General features: G+C 37.2%; 1 protein-coding gene across 1 annotated transcript; it reads left to right on the top strand.

The window, feature by feature from the left end:
* Positions 1-1,088: 1,088 nt before the first annotated feature.
* Positions 1,089-9,530, top strand: LOC145787417 (protein LSM12-like). Its single transcript, XM_082599160.1, has 5 exons — positions 1,089-1,394; positions 4,691-4,824; positions 5,735-5,844; positions 7,757-7,904; positions 8,270-9,530. Exons 1-5 carry the CDS (start codon positions 1,247-1,249, stop codon positions 8,324-8,326), a joined length of 597 nt encoding a protein of 198 aa, XP_082455286.1. The 5' UTR covers positions 1,089-1,246; the 3' UTR covers positions 8,327-9,530.
* Positions 9,531-11,201: the final 1,671 nt, after the last annotated feature.

Here is an 11,201-nt window from a genome sequence, read left to right as displayed (position 1 = left end):
CCGGTCACTGACTCAAATTTCTTTTCATGTTATTTGCTAGCCAAGTTTATGAAAAAGACTGGTTTTAAGCAGTCTATTTTTACTGTCAACAAGTAAAGTTTGGTAGCTGCAAAAATTAACAATACTTATTACAAGAAAATAGTTTTATCACATGTATATATATTATTTAAGGGTTGTAGTTTTTGCATTTTTTTAATGCTGCCACCTTCATACATTTATTAAAGCATGCACGACTTTACCTTTTGTACTTGACATTATGATTGCGCAAAAAGATGCAGAGTCTATGTAACAACACACCTGAGACCTGAGTGCATAATTGTTATCATCATCTTGCTTTCAAGAGTAAACAGGAGAATATAGCCTCAGAGGTAATATTCACAATATATGGTAAATACAGCCTGCCTTACTTCAATGTGATGACAAACTCCTGAAGCGAGTGAGATGAAAATAACTGCAGCTTCAAGCTATGAAGAACCTTCTCGTATTGTTGAAGTTCTAAACGTGATACGTAACTGTTCACCTAAGTTGACTAGGCTATATCTTTGTTATGTATGATATTGATGATAATGATTGAATGATGAAAAAAGCATCTTGATGCTTACAACATCATATTTATTGCTATTTTTAAGTTGAAATCACTTAGTCACTGTAAGGTGCGGTTGAGGTTTGTCAAATCTTTATGCAAGATCATGACCTTCTTGTTAAGGGAGAATGATGCTTTCAGCTGCTTTTTTTCATTTTGCAATCTAAATTTCAGCAGTCTTCACAGTCAATTTTTATCGAATCAGTTTAAAGCAAGTGCCCAACTCAAAGCAGGCCTATTCACTTATTGCATTCTTTTCACATCAGTTGACACAAACTTCTAATACACACAAAATTTTAGCATGTCAAGTGGTTAACGGTTTTACATCGGTTTGGAAACTGACATACTGGGTAGAAATGGTTGTTACATTGTCAAAACATCATGTACATACCCTACTTGATGGCCTAATTGCACATGTAGCGTATTACAGTTTATTTATAGAAAATTCTAATAACTTAACAGTTTAAGCTGTGTGTTGATATTCTTGATGTAATTTTACAGATTGCTGAGCTAAATTTTGTGCTAAACTCTTAGGTGCATATTTCCTATTGAGCTTACTTCTTGCACTGAAAAATAAAACGTTGCATTTGAGGAATATATAGTGCTGTTGCAAATTTTTTCTGGTATTGGATACTTTTTATCTCACAAACAGTTTTGGCTCAAATGCAAAAAAGAAATATGGCGGCATCAGGACCGTCCAGCAATGACTATTTTTACCCTGGGAGCATTGTGAAATGCACCACTTGCCATGAAGATGTGTTTCAAGGAGAAGTAATTGTGTTTGACCACGATGCTAAAACTCTTGTTTTAAGTAAGTAGACTTTATTGAATATTTAAACTAGCCTAGTCTCAGACCTTGATAAAATTCAAAAGCATAGGCACGAGAAAAGTGAAATACAATGTTGGCGGAAGTGGGTCTGCTACTATTCGGTGAGTCCAATTCGGTGAGTTTCTAACCTCTAACCCCTAACCCTAAAATGACAATAATAATTAGGCTACGGTACCCGATAATTTAAAAAAAAAATTGAAAAAATCACCGAATAGGGATCGGACTCACCGAAACGGGCCATTCCGGGCGGAAGTACCAATTGGAAAATCGCTGCATGGAGGTAGGCTATATATTATACCTTCGTGGCCATACCCAGTAGGGTGTTTCATTTTTTCCACACTTTCGAAATTGAAAACGTTCGGGTTTGCGTATGATGGGATTTTGGACACTGATTTGAAAAATGTAATTTTTATTCCATTATGACGTCATTTAGATGTGGCACCGCATGGTCGATGTTCGTGTGGGGTTAAGAATAGGGGATTTCCCGTAACTCGGTAACGGAACATGGTAGAGAGACGAAATTGGTGTCAAAATGCGCAAAAGGGCCGCTTTCCTATACCTTCTTAAGAGACTTCATTGCCGTATCTTTCCCGCAAAGCAAATTATATCAAAAAAACGATATTTCGCATACACAAGGTGTTGCTATAAGTTCAAATTTTTTCAGTCAGTGGAGCTGTTGCTACAAATTTGGCTTGCATTACTGCTACAAAGCTAAAAAAAGGAAAAATAATGAAAGTTGAGAGTGAGACCCATTTGGCTAACTTGGAAAGTTCTGATAAAGACGAAACTGATCCAACTTTTTTGCTAAAACCGATCACATGTGGGAGTCAGTTCGCAAGACTCTGAAAGTGAGTAGTGAAAGTTGCATACTCGCAGACCACCGAATGACAAGCATCCGTCAGCGATCCGACCAACCCTTGTGCTGTGGAGGTGCTGAAATCGCTGCTTCACCATCGGCGATGTTCCGTCAACATAAAAAAGTTTGCATGATGGCATTGCAGAAAGTTGAAGTGCAGAATGTTTTCCTTGGCCAGTTTATCAATGAGAAGCGTGGCAAGACGGAAGCATTGATCGCAGTTAAAAATTTTTCCTCCGGTACATCTGTCACAAGTGAAATTTTGTACAATACCATCACACTAGATGCTTGCGAAAGTATTTTGCCTAATATTTATTCAGTAATGGCAGACACGACGGCGGCCAATACTGGTAAAAAGTCGGGGGTTAACAAACGTTTACAATGCAGTAAAATCTTCAGAAGGTCAATTAAAAAATGCACAAACAAATCGAATGGTTTGCTGAACAGAAGGAAGTTACCGAAGGACAAAACGACGATTTTAGGAGCGATCAAATGTGCATGCTGGTGTTGGCTTGTTCTACATTTATGGATGTACCACACAATTTGAAGCATCTTTTGATTTATAAACAAGAAACCATATGCATTATGCAACTCATATTGCAACATGCGTCATGTGCGCCCATGATGTACCTCCATCTTTCTGGAGGTCGATTGATCAGTAATCGTTCCACTGAGCGACGAATCGGAAAGCTCAAAAATGTTATAGGAGAACGAATTAGTGATGAAAGCAACCGACGTGCCGATTTGCGACTTCGCGCATTTTTGTGCAACAAGGAATGATAGTGCTTATTATAGTACCGGTACCGTTGTTTGCTGTTAAAGAGTTATGTTGTTATTAGAACAATCAGTTAATACAGGCAATAGAATGAAAGAAATGAAAACGTCTAGAAATGTAAGCTGGTTTTGCAAAACATCGTTCAGATAAACAGTACTGCAAGATTAACTGTAGACATCATTAGCAAGTTTAACAGTATTGATATCGTACCAGTATCAATTTATCTCTGCAAATTCTCAGCTTTGCATTACGAATACAATTGCTAAGTTTGCAACAGAACAATTACCTCGACACCGTTAAAGAAGTATTACGAAAAATAACTTATTTAGGAGCAAAACAAGTACCGTGCATCATAAGTTGTAAAAAAACGTTTTTTTTTTCGATATAATTCGTTTTGCGGCGAAGATACGGCAATGAAGTCTCTTAAGAAGGAATAGGAAAGCTGCCCTTGTTTCGTCTTTGTCGGAACTTTCCAAGTTATCCAAATGGGTCTCACTCTCAGCTTTCATTATTTTTCCTTTTCTTAGCTTTGTAGCAGTAATGCAAGATAAATTTGTAGCAACAGCTCTACTGACCGAAAAAATTAAACTTATAGCAACACCTTGTGTATGCAAAATATCGTTTTTTCGATATAATTCGCTTTGCGGGAAAGATACGGCAATGAAGTCTCTTAAGATGGTATAGGAAAGCGGCCCTTCTGCGCATTTTGACACCAATTTCGTCTCTCTACCATGTTCCGTTACCGAGTTACGGGAAATCCCCTATTTTTAGCCCCACACCAATTTCGACCACGCGGTGCCACATCTAAATGACGTCTTAATGGAATAAAAATTACCTTTTTCAAATCAGTGTCCAAAATCCCATCATACGCAAACCCGAACGTTTTCAATTTCGAAAGTGTGGAAAAAATGAAACACCCTAATACCCAGTGTACCTTCTGGATCGAGGAGGCCTGAAGGCTGAACGCTGTGCCAGTGTGCCACTGTCTGAAGTCATTCAAAAATTTACATGGCTATTAGCAATGTTGCTTTGTAAATTTTCCTTTTTTTCTTGTGTAATCTTTAACCTGATTGTTTTTCTTTCTTTGAAGAACATCCATGTTTTCTTACAATAGATTGATATAAGTCAGATTCAAGGTTTGTGCTGATTTTGCATTGGTTGCGTTTATTGTATCATCCATTGTCCTGTTAGAATAAAAAAATAAAAATAAACACTGTATTTTCGTTTATTGCTGAAGATTTCAATTAGTTATCTTGTCCATGCATTAATGAAAATTAAATTTTAGGAGCAATGTGCACCGTGCAGTAGATTTCACAGAGTAATGATATTATACAGTTCATTTTACTTGTATTGGAAATTTTTATGGGCTAAGCATTGATTGCCTCTGAAAATTTGCTACAAATACATACAATATATTCTCTAAAGAAGCATATTGTCATCGAAAGTATTTTGTGAATTCACCGGAATTTTAAACTATTTAGCCCATTTATTGGCTGTACTAATCTTAGTTTCTTTTTTCTTTGCTTTTGCAAAGAAACTTTTTCTTAGTTTCTTTGCTTTTTTCCTTTGTTCTGTATTCAATGATACAACTTAAATAAAAAAGAATCAAATCACTCAACCAATCCTAAACTGTTTACTTCTTTGCAGAACAAGTATCCTCATCCGGAAAGTCAGATTTAAATGATGTAGTAATACTAAACGTGGATTTCTTTGTCAATGTTGAAGTTTTAAAAGAATCGGAGACTGCGTTGCCTGTCTTGACTCCATTAAGTTCATCAAAGGTACAGGTTGTTTGGCGATGTGACAGGGCGTTTTAATCTATCATAATTTCTTTGACAGTATTTATAACACTAAGAATTGTTGCAATGCTTATATTGAAAGAAATGTGTTTATTCTAAAATGGTGATAATAATGGTAATGTGCAGAAGTCTGAAATGTCTGCCTTCTTTGCTGTTACGCGTATACTAGATTCACAAGATGGCAAATGACTAACATTTTGCGCGTAAATGAAATATATACTTGATATCTGGCTTCACAACAGGTGTTGTGAGCTTGTGACTGTTTGCTGCATCCTCTTTGTTAAAAAGTTTTAGTATTCCTGCATTTGCGCTATTGTGCTTATTTTACTTGCCGGGATGCCATGCAACGTGATGTCTGGACTGGACTGTAATGACTGTAACTTCTAGACTGGATAAGAAAATGTTGATCATTGCATTCAACAATTTAGGTATAGCCAATCTCATGTATGCGGCAGCTGTTTAGGTGGCAAAGATCGGATTGGTTGTAGTCGGATCATGTTTCTCGAACTATTGATAACCTTTTCTTGTCCAGCGTAACACAGTCGGGCATCCCGTTCACTGATACCCTTTGGTTATTTGTGTCTAAGCCTGTGTTTGCAGGAGCATAAAAAATGATTTCTTTATTCTGTAACAAGTTTACTGTAGCTTGAGGTGGGATTAGCGAGTGTAGCATACTCATGAAACGAAATCCTTGCTTATTGATAAAGGCACACGCCCGTTTGATTTGCAATGTACACATTAGATGCTTCCGCGTTTGCATGTCAATCAAAATCCAATAAGTGTTTCTCCACGATCTCAAGTGACTTGAACAATGAGCATTTTTATGAATTATACACACAGACGTTTATCGTATACATTTTGTATATGTACCGTATGTAAATTTACTTTTCAGCTATTGGAAAGATACAAAGACGAAATAGCACTGAAAATGACATTGGCAAAAGCACGTAGTTGTGGCGTCAGCAGTGATGGAATTCAATTGTTTAAATTCCTAAGAAAAGCGTAAGTTTTCATGTGTAGTATCTTTATTGTTGTGCACTGTTTTGGCCCTTTCCTAAAAGAAAGATTTTAGACTTAATATTCTCGACTGTTACTCCACGATACGCTCGTGTCAAGAAACGTTCTTGCGCTGTCTCCAAGGCCTCCTTCATCACGTAAAGCACCATTTCTTTATTGGCCAATGATTCTCGTTTAGAGTGCAGGAATTATGAACCCACCCTTTCATTTGAAATGCTTAGCAAGCGCTTTCTTGTTGTCACATGTAAAAGTTGATGAGGATTAAATGCATTCAATTTTCACGAAATAGAATTAAAATTTACTTGCACAGATTTTGCAAAAAAAGGTTTTTGAAAACTCTCTGAACAATTTATCATAAGTTGCACAAAAATATAGTCCCACTACCCCAGTGTTGAAGATCGCAAGTCTACACAAATGAAGACACTCGCCCCTAAGGAAACATATTTACAGTTTATTATAAATACAATATGGTAGAACCAGCGTAATATATATACCGTAGTGCTCCCCAGTTTGGCATTATTCATATCAAAAGTAAGTTTTTCGTAATCTTCTAGCAAATGAAATACGGTATTATGCATAAACACACAGTTCTGGTCAAATTTCTCTAGCACAGTGGTTCTTAGCCTTTTTTTCGACACACCTCCCTTTGGCAATGATTAAATTATGTGGAACCTCAATTTTGAACAAGTATATAACTATATATAACGGCACATGTAATTTTGTTTTTTTGTATTCATTTATCACGTCCATGTCTGTGAGATGCCGTACTTGAAATTGCTTCTCAACATCTCGATTTTTAATGATGCGAGGTTTAACTCCACAAATTGCGAAACGCAGCTTAAATCTTCAACTGGCAGTCTTTGGTATTGACCGTAACTGTAGATCAAAAGTATGTGGATCTAAGCACTGTTAGTGTTTGAATATGTTGAGTTGAGAGTAAGCAAGTGATGAAATAGAAAGATTATCTCGAGTGTCAGTTTTTAGAAATCTTATTTGTTAGTGGAGACTTCAAGACAAAAACTCCTTTTGTAGTGTTTCAAACATCTTTTTTAGGGATTTTCAGGTTTTTACTTATATCTGGAAACTATTTTATGTTTTTGCTTTCGACATTTAGATGAGTTGTTGCTTGAGTTGTCCACTCAAACTAATCATCTACGATTGCAGCATCCAAGTTGCTGAAGCTCATTAGATTTCTTTGTTCAACTCGACTCCTCCAGAGGTAGAGTTTGAATATCAAAGTATCAATGAGCATGCTCCTTTGGACATGGACAACCATTTGTCTGGAAAAGCTGGGCTTTACGATCAGATTGCCAGTCCTTGCACTCACACAGACGATTGAAAAGACGACTACAAAGAGCTCCAGCTTTATAAACCCGCCCCCAGCTTTGATAAAGTTTAGCACTTTGATAACTAAGTTCAGGACACTCTTTTGGTTTTCTGGAGTCAAAGTTTTGGATGCGAAGGCTTCGCGATAAATAATGCAATGAATACTTTTATCACTAGAACGATTTTATTCTTTTGTACATACTGTACAAGTGTACATCGAAGTCAGGTTGCAGAGCAAGCTCAACAAAAGCTTCGTTTGCGTATAATCCTGCCAGTGATTACCAGTTTCCAAAGGAATGTGAACTTTAAAAAGTAGTGCAGGACATTAAAACCACTTCAAAAAGACTAAATATCGTTGTAGAGCTCGCGCCCCCCATGAGAAGTGGCTGACGCCCCCCTGGTTAAGAACCACTGCTCTAGCAGATTGTATTTTTAACCATATTAAAGTTTTTGAACTAAAACAAAGATAGTTATTTTAATTTCATTTGTTGTACATTTTTAGTTTTATTACACGGGAATTTCATTTCTGTATTTTTTTGTGCGTCGCCTACAACTAATGCATTGTTTTTAGAATGCCTGTTCAAACTGTGAAATGGGCAACTCAAGACATATCAGTTATGGATGAAGTGCTGGTAAAACCTCCGTATATGTTGGACAACTGCGTTGCTGTCGAACCCCTAGAATCAACTAATCAATGCTTGAATCATGTTAAGAAAATTGTAAGAGCGTGTTGCTGTTGGTGGGATGAGTTTAGTTTTTTTTTTAAATCTTGAAAATTCTGTTTCATAAAACGTAGTCTGCTTTAGCAATTCCAAATTTTTCGACTAGATAATAAGATCAAGCGAGTACGGTTTAATGAAGCACACTTGTGCCATGAACTATTGAACTAAGCATCTATTTTAACTGTGGCTCAAAACGGTTGCCTTGTGATAGTTTTTAGTCAATATGTCGGCATGGCTTTAAAATCTCCGTCCGAGCATCAGATTTTCAAACGGAGTTTTTCGTTCTGAAGATAAAGAATTTCCGAAAATTAATATCCCCCCCTCGAAGTATAACATCGTTTGAATTTTTTCTGTTATTTCAGGTTGAACGATTTCATAAAGAAGAACGACTGAAAACCCAACCTCCTGGATCGACTTAGCAAATAACTTATTTATTCTTTCTTTCAATTTTTTTGGTCAAAGCCAAGACCCTGTTGTGTCATTTTATGCTACTTTAGGCTTGTTTGCTCTAAACCTGGGATTGCAAACTGGGAATAAGTTTTCCTCCTGGGTTAAATCACGCCTATCAAGAGATAAACAAAGCCTTGGTAATAACGCAGTAAAGATTGATGGTATAATAAATGCACAGGTTCAGTGCATAATGCACTTTGTGGAATAAATTGTCCTTAACACTAGGCTGTTTGAAGTTTGTCATGGGTTAACAAAAGTGAAAAGATTGGGCAATATGCACCTTGCGAGCTGCACTGAACATTGTGTTTATTGCAGGTATGTTTACTTAAACCGTCTGGAAATGGTTTTATTTCCACTTAACACTGCTTGAAAAATAAATCAGCAATAGTCCAAAGGTGAAGACGGTTTGCTTTTAAACATTTTAGCTGTTTTATTTCCTTCCAAAACTTCACTTGAAAGGTTATTATCGATATGCAACCCTGCCAAGCTTCAGAAAAAGCAAAATTTATCAGTATATTGGTCTTGCTGAAAATGAGCTGTGTAGCTCATACCTGAAACCAATCCTTGCATACGTCGGATTTACATTTTGACTACACCAGTGGCTAAAAAAACTGTTTTTGATTGTTACTGGCGACTGCTTGCCTCGTTCCCCGCCGGTGTCTACTAGAATTGACAAGTATCATATCAATATTACCGTACCAAGCATTGCTTTGTTAAACATCATTTCCGAGCAAAATTTACCTTTTTCAAGTCAAATCAGCATCATAGCAACTGTTTTTCCCTTTTGGTTGTTAAAGTAGAAAGGTGACTGGAACCCTTTCATAATCTTTCAGCCAGTTTAACTCAAGTATTTTGAACCATCTTTATTCACCGAATTTTGTCGGTTTGGTCACTAATATTGAACTGGGTGCTGCGTTACGGTTTCTATTGGATTGCAATGTTATTTGTTTCGGCATCGCATGTTTTTTAACCCAAAATAGCCCTTAGTTACGCTGTAAGTTGCAAACAGCAGTATCGTGCATTGCCTTTATCAACTCATACAGATAGTTTTGTGCACACTTGTAACTGTTATTCTGTAGCCTATGGCAAAACAACATAATCAAGTGGATCTCTATGGGTAAATATACCCAGTCGTGTCTTAAGAAAGTGGCAACAATAAAAGACTCCTCAAGATTGTAAATTGTGTTTTTGAACGCCATGTAAAACTATAGCCTACAACAAGTAGGCCTACCGGTGCTCAGAGTTTTGTACAACAGTTTACAGGTTTCCGTTTGAGTGATCACAAACGAATTATCATAATAATAATCATGCTTTTATTTGCACCCATTGCGATAACATACATGATCACAGATGCAATACAACAGATGACTGGAAGCAGCGAAGTTTCATATAGTCTTCGAGTCAGCTGCTCCCCTTATTTTGGCATGCCATTAAGTGTCTTTGCCGAGACACAGCCGCGTGCTCTGGAGCGGTGTCGAACCCACGTCCTTTCGAACGTCGCGCAGACGTTCCCACTACTCGGCTACGCAGCCAACATAACACAGCGTGAAGAGAGAGTAGGTTACAAGTGTCGGTCTTTGATGATGTAAAACTAGCTCAAATGTAGCTTAGAAGTTCGTAGAACTTGAACAACGGTTTGCAATCCACCGGCAAGCAAAATGTTTGAATTAGGCGCCGCACTTTCTTATGGTTTATTGTCCGTTTTTATTAATGGTGCAGCTTGTGGTCCACTTTTAACAACGCCGACTCTCGCGTAGCTCAAACCTTTAGCTTCGCTATTGGTAGGAACCTTACGAAAATATGAGGTTACTACTATTTGGCTTTTGGCCTATTGTATTTCAATTCCTAAAAGATGCATCAAGTGCCATTCCCACTAGCCTACTGCAGTTTTAGCACCACTTTTCCGCTACCAAGCTTAGGGTATGCGTTTGGACAGAGAAGCAAAGAATCCCATCCTAAAATCTATTTTTAAGCTTGACATTAACTATCTTAGCCCATGACGTTTGGCCTACAGGTACGTTCTTTTAATCTAGATGTCACGTTGGCGTTCTCATCATTCAGCCACTGATAGGCTTAGTGAATAACGAAGGTTTGATTGAGGAAATCTTTCACTTTTTTGAGAGCTTTATCCTAACAGGTTCGCATACTTGTAAAGGCTTTAAATCACTGACGCAAGTCCGGTCACCTAATTTGACAGAGTGAAGTTTTCGATTGTTGACTGAGTTATTCCATACGCTAGGTGTCGCTAAACGGAGAGTTGTTCTTTTAATGCGTTGTTACGCACTACCCGAGAGTCGGACACTGGGACTAATGAGAGAAATACGCTGTCAATTTTTGCTACAGTTGGCTGCCAATAAACCCTTGATTAAAACAATTTACTTATTTTGCAAAAATAGGCTACCTGCTTTTAGGCTACATCACTAAAGCGTTCGGAATGTAGGTCTGTGTATTTTCTGTATGGTTTATTTCAAAATGGTAAATCCACTGCTCTTCGTAGAAGCATCGGCGAGTCAGACAAAAGCTTTTAATTTTAATTGAAGACAAAAAGCAGCAGCTTATTGCATAGTTTCCATTCATTGAAGTTATTACATTTTATCATCTTTCACATTTAACGGCTTTTACTAAATATAGCCTATAACGGTGGAACACAAATTAGAATATAGTTGAGGAATAAGATTTCGAGGAAACTTTATCAAATGAGCTCGTTGTGATGGGCTTAAAACTGTACAGCGGGTCTGAAATTCACATTGGGCTTCGAAAAAGCTTGAGGAATAGGACAGAATTTCTTTGCGTTTGCAAAGGTTAAGTGCCACTAATAAAAATAATGTCATGGTTTTATTTATT

The sequence above is a fragment of the Aplidium turbinatum genome, chromosome 18, assembly GCF_918807975.1.
Source record: "Aplidium turbinatum chromosome 18, kaAplTurb1.1, whole genome shotgun sequence".
NCBI lineage: Eukaryota > Metazoa > Chordata > Ascidiacea > Aplousobranchia > Polyclinidae > Aplidium > Aplidium turbinatum.
This window is presented reverse-complemented; position numbering and strand designations above follow the sequence as displayed.